Genomic DNA, 12,459 nt, shown 5'->3' with positions numbered 1-12,459 from the left:
GAGCGGGAACCGGTCTCCACATGGGATCCGAACCCTCAGCGGGAGCGCTGCCGCACTCCCAGGTGGTGCACTCTCCAAGTGTGCCACCGGGCCGGCCCTATATATTTATTTTTTTAATCTGCAAAATGGGGACAACTAACCTACCTCAGGGGACTGTTGCAAGAATTAAATGAGGATTAAATATCACATTCAACAAGGATTTGTTGAATGCAGCAGGTTGTGAATCCTCTTCAGTGTCTCCTTGGACTTGACTGACCTGTGAATGATGTGCTGACTCTGCAGGTACTCCAGGGCCATGGCGAGCTCACAGATGAAGAGCTTCACTGTGTCTTCCTGGAAGCGGACGTTCTGCTGCAGGTGATAGCGCAGGTCCCCGCCCAGAAGGAGGTCCACAACCATGAACATGTCTTCCTCATCTTGGAAGGAATACCTGGAATAGCATTAGGAAAGAAAATTTGTCAAACATATTTACATGCTAAAGAGTCCCAGAAACAAGTGAGAGCTTACAGATCAGAGCAGAGCATTCTTTAGCAACTAAGAGCTCATGTGTTAGAAGTACAAAAGTCTGCCCTTACTCACAGGGGATACATTCCAAGACCCCCAGTGGATACCTGAAACTGCAGATAATACCAAACCATATATATACTATGTGTTTTCCTATACATACATACCTATGATAAAATTTAACATATAAATTAGGCAGAATAAGAGATAGCAACAACAATAGCTATTAATAAATAGAACAGTTAAAACAATATAGTGTAATAAAAGTTATGTGAATGTGGCCTCTCTCTCTCTCAAAATATCTTCTTTCAGTTATCTCGGGTAACTGAAACCATGGAAAGTGAAACCATGGATAAGGGGGGACTATTGTAATGGTCTTTCACGAGCATTGTGACCTTAGACCCTCAGTTTCCTCATGTGTATAATGGGAATAATGAGAATATCTATCATATTTGATCACAGCAAAGAATAAATAGGATAAGTATATTTACTGTCATGCTTGACATAAGCACTCATTGACTATTTGCTTACATAGTTTTAAAGCCCAGGAAATAAAGAAAACCCCATTTATCCATTTATTGCTAGTGACCATATCCTAACCACACTGTTGCAGGAGGTCCATAAAATATGAGTTATGAGGTTTCCTTGAATCATTCTCATGCCCATTTTTCCATACTAACAACTTCACTGCCCAGCAACATCACAAAAAATCATGTGCCACATTAAGGATAAGAAAAAGATATTAAAAGGACAATAAAGAACTGAGTGCACAATACAAGGAAGTCATTCACTCAGTCTTTGGGAAGGGAAGGGAAGGGAACGCTTCTCAGCAAAAGGGAAACCTGAGCTAAATTTTGAAGCACGATGATAATAATAACTAAAATGAAGCTAACATCTCCTGATGTTTCTCCTGAATGCCCTCCAGGAGGCAGGCTCTGACACACTCTTCAGGTGTCACCCCGGCCCCTCCCCACAATGCTGCTCTCAGGTTCCTATTTACAAATGAGGAGATAATGGCGCAGTGACAGGTAAGTAACATGCATAAGGTCAGACACCTAATAAATGGTAGAGCCAAAGGTTCTCCGGGTGCAAAAGTACATTTTGACAGAGAAAAACTGCATGTGAGCAATCACAGACATGAGAAAGAAACTAGTGTGAGTGGGGAAAGGAAAATAGTTTGGATTTGCTGAACAACAGGTATGATGGGGAAGCTTAAGTCTGGAGAAGAAGGCAGAGGCCAGATCCTGCGACGGGACCGTGTTCCTGAGTCTGGAGGCACTGGGGAGTCATTGAAGGGTTTTAAGCTGTACGTGTGATCAGACGTGGGCTTCACCCGTGAAGGAGCGTGGGGCTGAGGGATTGGAAGAGTAAACGAGACACAGAGGTGAACTAGCCTCTGCTATGTGCGAAAAGAGTCTTCTGTAAAGCATTCCTTACTGCTGTCATTTTTTCCCCTCAAAGCACAGACATGATTTCTGGTCATGATAAAGATCCCTGTATAACACTGTTTTGCCATGTTTCCTTAGACATAATGTCACTGAGATCACATTTTAAAGTTTTATTTTAATTAAAGAATTAAGTGCCTGCAAACAGTGCCCAAGGATACATGCCAATTCCTAGAGACAAATTCTTTGCTTGGGAAATAAATGTAGACTATCAATGAGGAGAGAACTGTACTTAGTACATTTTCTTCCTTATAATTATCATTAGACCAAAGGAGAAGGAGGGGATTTACAAACAAAAGAAAAAAGAGAAATTCAGTGAAGCATTAATCCGAGGCAATAACATTCTAATGAAGGCTAACAGTCCCCGATGTTTACTTGTTTAATAAATAAAAATTTTATTTACCACTGAAGACTGATTCACATAGAAGATATCAGAAATGAAGCTTTTAGGGGAATTTAGACAGAAACACAGGAAGCACTTTGTAAATGTCTGAGTTGGTACTATCTTTTAGGAAATGATATTCTTTATCTCAATGCAATGACTGGCTGGTCACTGCTGCAATAGGTTTAATGAGCAACAGGAAAAGTATCTAGATCTAGGCAATGTGGTCCACAATCCTATCAAATGCACCAATACAAGTTGCATTCATTGTGTTTTATAGGCCTTCTAGTAAGCAGTATTGGGATAATTAATATGTCATCATACCTACAACCCATTGCACCTTAGGCTGTTCTCAGTTAATATAATAAAACAGAAAAGATGACTGATTGCTCGTGGGATGTGAGCAAGGCCTTTTGGGATGGTGAGGTGGGTGAGGACTGGGTATTAAAAGAAGGGAGAACAAAGTGCTAACTATAAACATAACTAAATGCCAATGGAAGCAGCCTACTCAGCCTGGGTTAGCACATGGAGCAGATCTGATTCACTCCCTGCTGGTCACTGTGCTAAGCTCTCAGGTGTAGGTCAGAAACCTGGTGACAGACCAGAGGACCCTTCTCCCATTACTCCACTTAACTCTAAGGGGGAGGACAGTGGTTGTATTAAATTCAGCCCAAATGAACAAACATTTTTAGTAAGATTTGGGTTGAGCTACTTTTCTTTACAGAACAAATTGATAAGGGTGTCAGTCATAGCTAGTTAACAACAGTGTTCAAACATGTAGGAGATTATTAGTCAAAGAAGGAAAAGGCCCAGGCAAGAGGCAACATGCTTCCCTCAGCCAGTATGAATATAAATTTATTTGATCATGCAGGCAGGTTTGGCTATTCAAATTCATCTTTCTCCTTCAGCACATCAGCTCCCAAGCCCTTCATCTCAGATTCTTAACTCTCGGAGGGAGAAACGATAAGTATTTCATTTTCCAGAGCTATACCCATGTGGGCATAATACAATTTGGTGATATCTAAAGTATTTAAACTCAGATTATAATCTGATTTTTCAAAATAAAAGAGTAAGAGCTTCCCTGTACCTCAATCATTTATTACGTAGACTCACAGTTGCATTTCTGTAACTTTCTTTTTTTGGTACACCATATCATGGCTTATTTATTTTTTAACCCATAGCTCTTAAATTAACAAGTCTGGTCCCAGTGCACATGAAATTCATTGCAAAGTGTGTTCAGTCAGAAAAAAGACAACTAACAAAAGACCACCACCCCATTCCAACCTCCTCCATCATGTGTGACCCAGACTGTGGCAATAGGCTATTCATAGCTCTCTACATATAATATTGGACTTCTCCAATCTATTCTCCATACGGCAGTTATATTTTTAAAATGAGAGCTTTATCATGTTATCCAGCCTCAAAAAACCCTTCAACTTATCCCATGGTCTACAGGAACCTATTTGGTCTGGCCCTCTTTATTTTTTCAGCCTTATCTTGAATATTTTTTCCTTCCATTCCCCAACTAGCAGTTCATGCCCTCTTCGGCCTTAGATGCCTATGACAGGGGGTGACCTGTGCCTGCCCTCACCGTGCTGTCCATTGCCTGGCTATATTCCATTTTCACGTCTCAGCTCAAGTGTCACTTCTCCCAGAAGACTCTCCTAACACTCCATGTCAAATCAGTCCCCCCTGTTATATGTAATGTTATATTCTTATTCAATAGAACTTATAATTTGAAAATATTTTCCTGTACGCTTTAGATGAACTCTTTTATTCCCAGTATGCCATCAGGATGCATACCCGCTCTTACTCACCATTTGTGCCTCTGTACCTGTACACTCCCCGAAATACAGATTCTACAAATAGTTATAGAAAGAAATAGTAAATTGATAAATGATCTAAAGAAAGGAAGGAGAGAAGCAAGGTTAAAACACAAGCTATGGGAGGGTCTGATATACATTCCCTAGGTTCTATTTTTGGAAATTAGCATGGCTACCAAACAAGTCAAAAGAGTCACTTGTGTGCTTGGAGTGGTCTTGTGGAGACCATCGTAAGAGAAATGTGACTGTGGGTTGGAAGAGATCCAAAATATTCTCCAGTGCAGTGCTTTTCCATTATGAGTCATAATCCATTAAGGGGCTGTAAAATTAGTTTGATTGGCTGTGACAGGAGCCTGAAAGCATAAGCAGTAAAAGAAAAAATAAACAAATAGTACTATATCAAACTAAAAAGCTTCTGCACAGCAAAGGCAACAATCAACAGAGTGAAACGACAACCTACAGAGTGGGAGAAAATTTTTGCTAGCTATGCATCTGACAAGGGATTAATATCCATAATATACAAGGAACTCAAGCAATTATACAGTATAAAAACAAATAACCCAATTAAAAAATGGGCAAAGGAGCTGAACAGACATTTTTCAAAGGAAGACATACAAATGGCCAATAGGTACATGAAAAACTGCTCAACATCACTAGTCATCAGGGAAATGCAAATTAAAACCACATTGAGATATTATCTCACCCCAATTAGAATGACTATAATCAAAAAAGACAGTCAATAACAAATGCTGGCGAGGGTGTGGAGAGAAAGGAACACTCCTACACTGTTGGTGGGGCTGTAAATTAGTACAACCACTATGGAAGACAGTATGGAGGTTTCTCGAACAACTACAGATAGATCTTCCATATGATCCAGCAATCCCACTTCTGGGTATATACCCAGAAGAATGGAAATCATCATGTTGAAGGGATACCTGCATTCCCATGTTCATCGCAGCTCTGTTTACAATAGCCAGGACATGGACCCAACCTAAATGTCCATCGATGGATGATAGGATCAGGAAACTGTGGTGTGTGTGTGTGTGTATACACACACACACACACACACACACACACACACACCATGGAATACTACTCTGCCATAAAAAAGAATGAAATTCTCCCATTTGCAACAACATGGATGTGCCTGGAGAAACTTACGTTAAGTGAAATAAGCAAAGCACAGAGGGATAAATACCGCATGTACTCATGCATACGCGGGAGCTAAGAGAGAAAGAATGAAGGAAAGAAAGACCACAGTAGTGCGTTGGACTTGCAGAGGCAGAGAACATTCCTTGGGCTTCAAAATGGAGTAGGGGGGTAGGGAGTTGGGGGTAATTGGGTGGAGGACATGGGGTACAAATGCAATTTGTGTTAATGGATATGCTGCCAGTATGAATCTGGCCCTCACATCATGGGCATGAGGGGTGGCAATCAGCTTTGTATCACATGAATATTCATAACCAATAAAAAAAAAGAAAAAAGAAAAAAGCACTTTTTAAAAGAAACAAAATAGATTGAGTAACAGAGGATAAATGCAATTAACATGTAAGACTAAACAATGTTTATGAAACTTTTGTTTTTGTGAATATAGCGTGTCTCTGTAAGGACATCTATTGGGTTGTGATGAAAAATATGAGGATACTTCAAAAAGTTAGTGGAAAAATAGAATTGCAAGAAAATACAAATATTTCCATGAACTTTCTGAAGTACCCTCATATATTTCATGCTATGGGTTGTAGTTGAAAAGCTGGAAAACCTTGCCAGTAGGGGAACCTTCTTCTTCTTGCAGAAAGTTGTGCCAAATCCTCATTATGACTTTACCTGGGCAAGGATCGGTTATGATATTTTCATCTAACAAAGCAAGAGACTGTTGCCCTAGACACTAAAAAGATAGAACAGTTAATCTCTGTTTTTCAGACTCTGAACAGGGAGTGCTCACAGCAGGCTTTTCACGGCTTAGGAAAAACATTAGCCATTATGAGAAGAGATCCCCGAGGAATGGGTAAGGAGGAGGTTAGGGTACACTGTCCCATTAACTAAGTACAAATTTAAATTTTAAAAACTTTCTTTGGAGCAATGGCTCATCATATTTCTCTTTTTGTAGCTCTATAATAATTTTCCAAGGTGTATCCTAGAGTGAAATTCATTTTAAAAACCTAGTATTATTCACCTAATTAATTCACCATGACAACACAGAAAACCCAAGATTTACAAATGTCAGATTTCAACAGTCTATAAAACTATATTTAATTTTTGTTGGGGTTTTTTTTTCCCAACTGAAATACCACAATGTAACAATCTGAGGTAAAAGAAAGATTAATGGCTTGGATAACATTGGAATCAGGTTGAGACGACAATCTAAATTCTCTCTGCTATAAATTTAGGGGGAGGCAATTTACAATCTAAACAAGTATATCATGACTTCTACTCAGTGTATCAGAGTGAGAATATTTCCATCAAAGCTTGATGAGAGCCACACTTGATGAGGATATGGAGAAACAGGCATTCATACACTCTGGATAATTTGGCAAAACCTCCTTTAAGGACAATCTGGAAATATTTCTTTAAAGAGCACGTGCCTTTTGACCTTGTAATTTCATCACAAGGACTGTTCACTGTGGATGTACTTTTAAAAAGTATGCCAGGATACACTTATAAGGATGCTCATTAAATCACATAAAATCAAAAACAATATGCCCATTAATAGGAGAGAATGCAAATAAATTATGATAAATTCATGCTACAGATTACACAATATTTTTTTAAATTGAGGCAGATCTATATTCTGATATGAAAAGATTTCCAAGATACTATATTATGAAGACAAAGGGAGGAAAATAAAAATGTTTATATGTTGCTTATAAACAATCTTTATACATTATACAATGCAGTATGCAATATAGATACTTAGGGTACATTAAAAGGATGTACTAAAAAAAGATTTACACATACAACCACAAAAGAAAAATATACATATTATACACATATGCTGGTATATGCACACAATTTTTCTGAAAATAAGATAACCAGTTATATAAATGGTGGGATTATAGTCATTTTGGTGTTTATTTCTGTTTTTATATTTAAAAAGCCAAACAAATATAAGAAAAACATTTCCTCCTATTCTGATGTATCTAATATACATTGCCTCATCAGGCAAGGAACCAGGAAAGATGAGTCTGCTTCTAATGTGTGTAAATTATCTAGACTGGTAGTTCTCATCAGATATGCAGTCAATGTCCACATTTCCCTGATTTACAATGTTTCTTTTTAAGTAAAGAACTTTTATAAAATGTTTGGGTCCTATACATGGGTTCGAACTAGGTCCACATATTGCCATGGTTTACGTGGCAATCTTTTTATTCTGTAGTTTCCCTATCCAACTCTTCTTTTATTTTTTGTAATTTCTGTTGAAGAAACCAAATCACTTTTGCTGTCACATTGCCACAGTCTGAAGTTTGCTGCTTGCATTCATGATCTACATGTTGCAAAACACTCTATATTTTGTGAAAATTGGTGGTTAGTTCTAGAGGCCTGCTCAGGTTTAGATTAAATTATTTTGGGGGGGGGGCAGAGAGGCAAGATTATTTCACAAATGGTGGTGTGTGCTTTGATCAGGAGGTATATAATTAATAAGACTATTTTTTCATGGTGTTATCAGCCACGAACCATCACAGCCTAGATTCAAAAATTCTTTAGGAATTGTAATCAGAGAGGCAAGATTATTTCACAAATGGTGGTGTGTGCTTTGATCAGGAGGTATATAATTAATAAGACTATTTTTACATGGTGTTATCAGCCACGAACCATCACAGCCTAGATTCAAAAATTCTTTAGGAATTGTAATATTTTAATTCTATAATTTCTCCTTCATGCTTTAGCTGGATTATTTTAATATAGAGAAACTTGCTTTCACCAATTATTTGGTTACTCTGAGGCACGGTTCTTACAGGAAAGGTAAAACAAATGCTTAAGCCTTTATTCCTTTTCAAAATGATTTGTTGGTTTCCTAAAATCCTCCAAAAACAATCAATATATTATTTTTAAAATGCCACAATGAACTCATGGGTTTGGTGCTATTACCCTTATTGATGTTCAGTTTATAATGTCCATCCTTTGGCCAGTGGGAACATAGTCAAGTTGGATCATGTGTTATTTTCACATGACCCTAGTAGGTTTTGATAGCTTTACGACTATACGATATGAAAACATATTGCTGGCTAATCTTGTATATTTCCTGTTCCAGACAATCTGGGTGATAGAAGTGTTCACTGCTATAGATATGTAGGTAGAGGTATAATGTATATATGCATATGCAAATGTAATCTAAGATAAATACATTATAAGTTTCATAATGACACTTTCCATTTATATTCAAGATTACAGAAATACTTAGCCTCATCAGTCATACCAGTAACTCTTTTCTCACTCACTGAAAATCCTGGTTCTCAATACCAACATAAACACTTGTGTGTTTTACTCCATCATACACACACAACACTCTCAAAATAACAACAACATTACCCCCAACAATACCATTACTGAAAACACTTTAAGATATTTTTGTTGTTCTTTGCTGTCATTGGGACATATTCCACTAATGATATACAGTAAAGTTACTGTTCGAAAGTCACTTAGAATAGTTGATTTTGTGGGGTTGTGTCACAAACTACATACACACTTAGGTTCATTAGTTTCATTTTACATTCCATTAGCAGACCAAGAAGCTTTGAAACTTATAAAATTCTTATTTCTCTGTCTTATAAATAGCCTTACAAAGTTCTCAAAGGAAAAACTGTGCCTTAAATGCTGTCATCAAAACAGATAAATGACCTCACTCACTCTTGTATATCTTGTGTGTTTATTCAGATTAAATGTTCACATATCTAAAATTCATAAACATGGATAATTTAGAATTTATGTAGTTTTGGGGGCAATGGATAGAATGGATTTGAGGAAACTACCATATAACTTATAATAAATGTTCATTAAAACTTTTTTTTTTAGCAAGTAGAAATATTTCGTAAGTCTCAGAAGCCATAAGACTGTTGGTATGAGTTTATCTCCCTTTGTTTTAGTCCTTCCTGACCTCTCCTAGCTAAATGTAAATTAGATGTTACCCCTCCATGTCCCCCCTACACTTCCATGTCACCCAGGCATTTCTCCATTACACAATACTTCAGAGACCTAGCTGCAGATGTCTGCACTGCATTATACTCTATCATCACCAATAACACTTTTTTTTTTCCCTGAATTCTTCACTTGACAGAACAATTTGAGGATTTTGTGCCTTGCTCATCTCTGTATATGTCAGAAACCCCTTCATATAGCCCAGTACCTAATGAGCACTTGTTTATTTGATGGCCATTTTACAAATATTTATTGTACATTTATCTCTTTGTGCAAAGTGCTGAGGATGAAGGACTAAGCCAAAGTTCGTGATTTCCCTCTTTTTGAAGTCAATCACCTATAAAAGATAAACAAACATTTATGCAAACAAATATGTGGTTATCAACTGTGGCGAGAGCTGCAAAAGAAAAGTGCATAATACAGTGATAGAGACTAATAGAAGGACTTAGATTTGATTGTAGGGCTCATAAAAACCTCACAGAAAGTAATATGTGATTTGAGCCATAAACTACAACCTCAAATAAAGTGTACAAATACCTACAATTTACACAATGAAAAAGATGGTGGGTGATTTTTTTAAAAATCACGTAACAGGTTGCAGATTATTTTCCTGATGTTCTAATATAGCAGTAGTTGATTTTCCTGAAGCCCTGACCTTTCTCTAGACAGACCTTTGACTAATATTTTGTGACCTGTCAGCTCATGTGTACTAGCTCTGGAGATGTTATTTATGAAGTCTCTCCAGGGGGGAATTTGGCTATTATCATTTTCTACATTATCTCTTGAGATGGTTACCTTAGAGAATAAGCAAAGGGGAATAACAACTTCTTGCTCCCCGTATCAAAGGAAAACCCAAGACACATGTTCAGATGATAAGAAGAAACAATTAAATCAGGCTCTCACACACTGAGTTCATCAGAGGTCCAGAAAAGAAAAAAAAAAAAAAAATGGAAGTTAGTACTTTTGTGCTCCATGACAATCATAGACCAATTGCAGAGAGAACAGTCTAGGTTGGTGACTTTGGGTCATTGATGGGATTGGAAATGGCCACTTGTGATTCTGAGCAGCTGGGCAGAGACTGAAGGGGATAGGAGAGTTGCAGGATGAGCGGAGTCACACATTTTGATGGCTTTCTCCAGAGTAGAGGGACAGAAAGTCCATCTTGCACAGTATTTCGTCCACCCCTCTGCCTCTCCAGCCAGAAAGGAAATTTATTTCCTTATTGACCAAGCTCCACCACGCTCAGAATTCCAAGGCAGGGGGAGGACATCCCAGCATTACTACCAGACACAGAGATTCTTACTTCGCCCTTCAAGCCCTCATTCCAGTCTCTCCATTTTTTTTTTTTTTTCTTTTTTGTCTTTTTCCGTGTCCGGCAACAGATCACAACCCTCAGTGTCGCCCCCGTACCGGACCGGGACCAGCAGCGGGATCGCAACCCTCGGCGTTGCTCCTGCGCCTCGCTCAGCCAGTGAGCGGGAACCGGTCTGTATGTGGGATCCGAACCCTCGGCGGGAGTGCCACCGCGCTTCCCAAGCGGTGCACTATAGCAGTGCACCACCAGGCCGGCCCCAGTCTCTCCATTTTTAACGCATCCAACTTCCCTGCACCTGACTAGTGCTTATAGCCAAACTAGACCAACTGCACTTTCAGAAATGTTCTGATCATTCTTGCTTTTGCTCTCAACTCAGGGCCTTTACTATCTATCTCTATTTCTAATATCTAGCAGCTGAAATTGTACCAGGGAAGCAAGAAAACAATATAATAATTTTCCTCAGTCTGGAGCACATTAAAGAGTAAGTGATGATTTTGTTTCACAAAAACATTATCATTTACCATGTTTAATGGTTCTTTAACATTTTTAAAATTAATTTTGCAGTTGTATTTAATTTTGAGTGTGTGGTTTTAGAGTTGTACAAGTAATGATACATATATACGTAACATTGAAATAAAATATAAGTTAACACTGAGGGTCCTAGAGAATTTGGGGGTGGGAGCTGGAACCCAGATTTGCCATCACTTTCTGGTTTTGTGGCTTGGCAAGGAATGGAAACTGTTATCATCAGCTTATTCATTTTTATAACGAGACGAATACTAACTTCTTCCCTATAGGAACTAGTATTTGAAGATATATGAGATTATGCATTTAATATTTTAGCACAGCACCTCAAAAATAGTAAACCATCAAAACTGTTAGCCATCTTAAAGAGTGACTTCACATATGTATGGTTTAAGTTTCCCCTCAAAATCTACTTTTCTGTTGTTATCAAAGCCCTTTTTTATTAAAGCATAATTGATTATACATATTTGTGAGGTACAGAGTTGAATATGAGCACCTGTGTCCAGTGTGTGATGATCAAATCAGGATAATTAGCATGTTCATTATTACAAAATATAATCATTTCTTGTGTTCATCAGCCAGTTTCTTGCTAACCCCCCTTCTCCCTTCTCCTTTCCCACCTCTAGTAACCATAGTTCTGATCTCTTCTTTTGAAAGTTCATCTTATTATTGTGGTTGTTGTTTCTTTCATGTCTTATTTATTTAAAATTTTTTTTAAATTTGCTCCCCTTTATGAGTGAGGACATGTGGTATTTCTCTTTCTGTTCCTGACTTGTTTAACATAATTTCCTCCAAGCTCATCCATGATGCTGTGAATGACAGAATTTCATTCTTTTTTATGGCTGAGTGGTATTCCATCATGTATATACAGCACATTTTCCTTATCTAGTCTTCTGTTGATGGACATTTAGGTTGGTTCCATGTCTTAGCTATTGTACATAGAGCTGCAATAAACGTGATAGTTCATGTATCCCTTCAATGAGATGAAAAATCTACTACTTAAGTCTACTTTCTACAGCTGTACTTTTCAATCCACCAAACTTGGTCATAGTGAGGATACCTCATCCAATTAAACTTAAATTCTGGTTAAACCCACCTATATGCTCTAAACAGCAACAAAAACTAGCATCTTTTAAGTGCAGTCTAAGTAGGAAAACACAAAACTGTGATGATTGGATTCACTTTAAATTTTTTTTTTTCGTTAAATTTTTATTTTGTCAATATACACTGTATATGATTATTATGGCCCATCACCGACACCTCCCTCCCTCCTCCCTCTCTCCCCTCCCCCCCAAGAATGTCCTTTCCGTTTGCTTGTTGTAACAACTTCAT

General features: G+C 37.8%; 1 protein-coding gene across 2 annotated transcripts in view; it reads right to left on the bottom strand.

The window, feature by feature from the left end:
* STK32A (serine/threonine kinase 32A) overlaps window positions 1-12,459 on the bottom strand; it is a 110,857-nt gene that overhangs the window by 59,204 nt on the left and 39,194 nt on the right. For both annotated transcript variants that reach the window (XM_008581587.1, XM_008581585.1), the window contains exon 5: window positions 257-430. In XM_008581587.1, the coding sequence (XP_008579809.1) occupies window positions 257-430 (174 nt within the window). The remainder of the gene's footprint in view (window positions 1-256; window positions 431-12,459) is intronic.

The sequence above is a fragment of the Galeopterus variegatus genome, unplaced genomic scaffold, assembly GCF_000696425.1.
Source record: "Galeopterus variegatus unplaced genomic scaffold, G_variegatus-3.0.2 Scaffold2401, whole genome shotgun sequence".
Classification (NCBI taxonomy): Eukaryota; Metazoa; Chordata; class Mammalia; order Dermoptera; family Cynocephalidae; genus Galeopterus; species Galeopterus variegatus.
Note: the sequence above shows the minus strand (reverse complement) of the source record. Positions and strands in the feature narration are given on the sequence as shown.